Source organism: Dermacentor variabilis, chromosome 3 (genome assembly GCF_050947875.1).
Source record: "Dermacentor variabilis isolate Ectoservices chromosome 3, ASM5094787v1, whole genome shotgun sequence".
Lineage (NCBI taxonomy): Eukaryota > Metazoa > Arthropoda > Arachnida > Ixodida > Ixodidae > Dermacentor > Dermacentor variabilis.
Window position 1 is genome coordinate 173541829 of NC_134570.1, and position 6000 is coordinate 173547828.

The 6000-nt window shown below is 46.5% G+C and overlaps 1 protein-coding gene across 1 annotated transcript in view; it reads left to right on the forward strand.

Moving 5' to 3' along the window:
• Chc (clathrin heavy chain) overlaps positions 1-5718 on the forward strand; it is a 53874-nt gene extending 48156 nt beyond the window's left edge. The window contains exons 12-13 of the mRNA XM_075686688.1: positions 3636-3711; positions 4219-5718. Coding sequence (XP_075542803.1) covers positions 3636-3711; positions 4219-4328 — 186 coding nt within the window. The 3' untranslated portion in view covers positions 4329-5718. The remainder of the gene's footprint in view (positions 1-3635; positions 3712-4218) is intronic.
• Positions 5719-6000: the final 282 nt, after the last annotated feature.

Genomic DNA, 6000 nt, shown 5'->3' on the forward strand with positions numbered 1-6000 from the left:
ATGATAGAGAACGAGAAAAAAAGACCCATTGCAGGTATACTTTTTTTGCCAGTTGCTTTTCCCAGAAAACATGATCTTTTGTCATTCAGTACATCAGCACACTGCGATCGAAAGATGCGTTTTCCGGCCGCTAGATCCCGTGTGAATAAAAGGCACGACGCAGGCGTGATCAAGAGTAGTAAGCCCTCGCCCACCTCTCGTGAAAGTGGCGTGCCGGACTGTTTTCTCCTCGCAGATTATTGCAGTCACGGCCATCGCTGCTAACCCTATCACAATAAGCATCGCCTGTTTTCACATCATGTGGTTCAGTGCTATTGGAAGTGTACTGCACTTCTTAATGTACAGTATAATACAAATGTGCTGCTGTTCCGTGCTGCGGGTGGCACAGAGCGAGCGTTGCGTTTTGCTTTGGCAGCACCATATTTAGGTGTCGCCCACCAGCTTGATCATTTAGGTTACCTGTCTCAGTTTTCACAGTACGCCATAGGAAAACGACAAAGTGCGTACGGTATAGGCCCCACCAACTTGGCATGCTTTGTCGTCTTGTGCAGCATCTATTGTCACCAAGTGCGCACATCAGAACTTTCTGCCAAAACAGCTGACCTGAGGAAGTTCCTCACCGATGCTGAATTCAAGCACAAACCTAAGCTTGCCAAAGCCACATGAATGGCAGAAGCCACTCGGGCTTCGCCAGCTCTGCGCGAGTCGGTATCTGGTGCTGCAGCGATTCGCCCAACACGTTACATTACGTAGATGTCAACTACAGTTCAGTCTGCCAAATTTTCTATAGACTTTCAATTGCTTTCCCAGTTAGCACATCCCTTTTTCTTCTTTTTTTTTTTTTCAAAGCATATGACTGTACTTCTGCTGTATTTTTGCAAGTGAATAGGGCAGTATAATGGAAGGGGGAAATCAGCACACATAGTATAACTGAAGTTCGCAATAATTTCTATGCGCTTCTGAAGGAGTCATATTTCACTCGAAAAATATGTCAACTCATTTTGCTGAATGTTTCTTCCAGCCTTTTATCAAGGTTTGTGAAGCGTGGTGTAATGTTTCATTTTGTGAAAGTAATCAAATAACATAAGTGGCATCGTTTGTGGCAAATGTCGCACCTGATTTTGGTTCTGAATAAAATGATATACAATCCACTCTCACCCCCCACTGTTGCTTAGTGGCTATGGTGTTGGGCTGCTAAGCACGAGGTCGCAGGATTTAATTCCGGCCATGGCGGCCACATTTCGATGGGGGCAAAATGCAAAAATACCCGTGTATTTAGATTTAGGTGCACGTTAAAGAACCCCAGGTGGTTCATATTTTAGTCCCCTGCTACAGTGTGCCTCATAATCGGATCATGGTTTTGGCATGTAAAACTCTCCAATTTAATTTTACAATGGACTCTCGTTACAACAGACCCTGATAATCCAACAAGATATGTCCGTTTTATCCAAAGTCTGTAATATCTGAAATGTCTTGTTTTGCAAAACATTGGTTGTGATGTCGAGCAGCATTATTGCATAGTAAGTGACTCACATCCAAAGCAAAAAAAAACAAGTTGCAGTTTTGCCCAAAACGCGAAGCATCGATTGCGATAGCAAATTAGTAGACAGCTATGCAAAGTACGGATAGTAGTTTCATTGGCCGTATAAACTTGTAAACATTTGCTTGCTAACTAAGTTAACAAGCATGGTGTCGAGCACGGACAGGTAAACATGAACTCGTCTCGCTTGATAACCGCGGAAAGTCGTCATCAAAATGTTAGTGAGGAAGCGCGGTGGCAGCAGCAAGCGAATTGACCTTCGTGCTGTCTCTCGCTTCAGTGCGAACTAAATGTCAAAAGCACAGCGCATACAAAACTACCAGCTCTGGGCGCACTTTGTTCACACCGCAGATAGCTTTCAAGGTGCGGCACCCGTGTGGGTGTTGTCAGTTGTCAGCCCATGTCGGCAAGGCAAAAGTATGTTTTATATGGCCGATTCTGACAAAAATTGCAGCTAATTTCGTCCGCTGTAGCAGGTAGTTCGGTGTAGCACCGTCTGTTAAAAGCAAACTTCGTTTCATTAATAGGCAGACCAAACTAAAGTTGAAATATAATCTGTTGCATCTGAAAGTCTGTTGTACAAAGGTTGATCCAGAAATAGTTCCCAAAAAGCTCCCTCCATATGGAAACGTGTGAGGCGAAATCTGGCAACACTGCTACGTGTGGCTGTTCCCCCACTCTCGATTCCCCCTGGCCACGCTTCGCTGCGCCATTCATTCTTGGCTCAGCAGCCGTCCGATATGGAGGTTCCCATTGTTGATCCCGCCAAGTGCGAGATTCGTTCCGTAATTTGTTTCTTGCATGCCAAAAGGACTCCACCTATGGACATTCATCGTTAGTTGACAGAGGTGTATGGCGACAAGTGTATAGCCGTTCAACACGTCCGAAGTGGTGCATTGAGTTTAGTGCCAGTCGGAAAAAAGTCCACAATGAAGAACGGAGTGGAAGACTGTCAGTTTCGGAGGCAGTCATCTAGATGGTCCAACGCGAAGTGCTTCAAAAGAGGAGGCTCACCATCCGTGAACTTGTTGCTCAGATTGCTGGGAGTTCTTACAGTACAGTGGAAAGAGCTTTGACTGAAAAATTGGGGTATCACAAGTGTTGTGCTCGATAGGTACCGCAGCTATTGACATCAGACCACAAGGAGAAACACCTTGACTGTGCTCGCCAGTTTCTTCAAAAATGTCAAGAAGATAGGAAGGAAATTTGGACACAAGATGAAACGTGGGTGTTTCATTTCACTCCCAAAATGAAACATCCAAACAGTGGCGTCACCCAGTCGCCAGTTGCAAAGAAGTTCAAGCAAACTCTTTCTGCTGGCAGAGTCATGGCCAGTGTTCTTTGTGATCGTAAGGTGATACTGCTGATTGAGTTTATGGAATGTGGCACAACAATCAACTCGCAGTTATTGTGCAACACTAAGAAAACTCGGGCAAACTATCCAGAACCGCTGGCGAGGAAGACTGGCAGCCGGTGTAACGCTGCTTCACAACAACACCCAAACTCACATCTCCTGTCAAACGCAGGAACTTTCGACATAATTTGGGTGGACTGTCATGCCCCATCCACCCTACAGTCCAGACCTCGCACCTAGTGATTATCACTTGTTCCACAAGTTAAAAGAACATTTGAGTGGCCAATGCTTCTGGTGCGACAAAGTCAAAGAGGTGAAACGCTTTCTTAGTGGGTTGGCAACGGAGTTCTATAACATTGGGATACAGAAATTGAAGCACCGCCTACAAATATGCTTAGACTAGAGAAAATAGGCAATTACATATATAGGAAAATAGAGCAGTTTCATACCTTTCCAATGATGTAAATTTCTATGAGAATAAACTGTCTATTTCTAAATGTGATCGGAACCTTATTTCTGGATCAACCCTCGTACGCAGGTCCATTGTAACGAGCGTAGACTACCTTATTCACTTGAATTTAGGCCAGCCTCGAAGTGCTGCCATTGTGGCAGCTGATGAAAAGAAGAGTCGGTTGCAGCGTTACTTGAGATTAATTGCAGTGTGTGTGGTGGCATGATTTCAAGCTGTGAAAGTGTGTGTGTGTGCACTTTGTCAACTATTGTTGTCCCTGTTCGTCGCAGGTTGACAAGTTAGAAGAGAATGAGAACCAGAGGCTGGAAGAATCGGCACAGAATGAACAGAAGCCCCTTGTCTACGGTGAGCCTTCCAAAGTGGTTTCCTCAACTTGTGGGCCTGGTGGAGTGTACGCGAAGCAAAATAGTTGGTGTCCCGAAACTGTGCTCAGTACTGCCTTTACAATATCGAAATGAGACTGAAGTACAGGCCAAAGTATGTTCACACTTTGTTAGGTACTCTCAAATGTCTGTTGTCAAGGGTGTTCTAATATCTTAATGTAAAAGCGAAAACTGCCTATTTAGCCAGGATGTTCATAGTGCACGACTGTATTGTGCTCAATATCTGCATAAACTTTTTTTGTATGCAATGGATGCCAAGACAATGTTAAAAGAGCCCTGCTTTTGTTGAAGCCTTGCTTTTGTTGAGACTTCTTTCAGAAAGGGGCAAATCGATCTTACGTGAATTAATCTATCTCGAAGGGGGCCTGAGCTCTTTCATTGTCAAGCTGCAAATGGGGCGCCTCAAGTTTTACGCTCGGTATGACGTTTTAATGCGACTCCACTTGACGTTCTGGTTTCTTGCTTGCAGCCCCCGAACCCCAGCTGATGTTGACGGCACCGCCAGGCATGCTAAGTGCGCCTGGCTACGCACCTGCCTACGGGGCACCCATGCCGGGCTACCAAGGCTACAGCATGTAGACGAGACCCCCCCCTCCCCCGACGATGGGCGGTTGAACAGACTGCTACTCGACGCATCCTGCCCCTTCGCGTTTGGCCCGACCTCTTCTGTCCCACGGCCCCCATGTATTTTTCTTCTCCCCCTTAAAACCCCATTGTCGCAGAAGAGCCTCCACGGTGGGCCTCGCTCCCTGCGCTAAAGTTTTTTTTTTTTTTTTCTTCGCCTTTCATAGCTGCGTCTTTCACTCTGAAGTGCAGTAGAGCAACATTCCCCCCCACTGCTGTTTCACTGTTCCCCAGCCTGCTGGTTCAGGGCGCGCTGTGTGTGTCTTGTGCGTGAGACTTGTGTAACATGTACCGAGTACATAACGTGTGCGTGTTAGTGTCTTGTTGCAAGGGGCATCCGTCTGCCTTCCTCTCTTCCGCTGCTCCGGGTGTCGGTAGCCGAGTGGTCGGAGGTGTGTATTGTCTTCTCGCAGCTGAGCACTTGGCCACCTCTCCTTATCTGTGTCTGTGTGTGCGCTCGTCATTGTCGCGTGCCTGAGGTGGAGTTGCGTTTGCGAGTGGGGCTGGTTGTACAGTACTTTTTTTGGGAGTGCTACCTTGTGTATTTTATTTCTTTTTAGTCCCGAGCCCACTTTGGTTTCTTCAAAGAGCGTCGAGTGGCTGGGAGACAGGACCAGTGTCAACTACATTAGTGCTGATCAAAACGGGGCAGACCATTCACTTCCCTTTGATGCTCGGGAGGGTGATCAAGCGGCGGTGGACTACCGGGGACGAACGGCGGGCAAGGCCGAGGACTTGCAACAGGGGCAGCCACAGTTCCGTGTGGGGCTGGTTACGTGACAAGCTTTTTTTTAAAATATTTGTCTAACAAAATTGAGTGCTCTATTTATGTAAACAGTGACCTTGCACCACGCCCTCCCCTATGAACTCCTAGCTTGCAGCGAGTCGAGACGGTCGCAGTTGTTTGCTGCAGTCGGACTGCCAGCAACTCCGGGCCGAGCCTCGAGAGATGTTGCGGTCGGTTCCTTGTGAGACGCACTAGTGGGATTCCCCACATGTCTGTGTGCTGCTAGAGGGGAGAGGAGCGCGGGATCGCTGTTGTCAAGGGAGATGGCGGTGCACGCTTGGTGTCCCCTTTATTGCTGGGATACGGCGATAAAAAAAAGTGCACGTGCATCAAGTTTTTGTGTGAATTTTTCTTTTTTCATCTGGAAGTGAGAAAAGAATGCGATGCTGTTTGTCCCTCCCTTTGTTCTTGTTTTTCTTTATTTTTTTTTGCCTCACCCTGGAATGAGAGACTTGTTATATATACATTATACATATTATATATATATAGGAGAAGTTTAAAAAGAAGTGTATGTAGTTTCTGAAGGAGAAATAAATTGCGTCCTCACATGCTCCACGATTCTGGATCTCGTGGTTGCCTTCCTTGCTTGCGAGCGCCTGCTGTTACCATACGAGCTGCACGGTGCCAAGAGTCGCCGGTGGTCAGTCTTGCATGTGGCTTACGATGGCTCAGTTTGACAGACGGCAACGAAAGTTTCTTCTTTTACATTTGGGTAACAAATATGTTAAGGGGGGATAGTAGGCACGTATATGGGTCATCAGATTTCCGCGATTTTCTCATGTGTCTCAATCCAAAAATCTCGAAAAATTTGTGGGCCTTTATAAACTCATTCCTGATTTG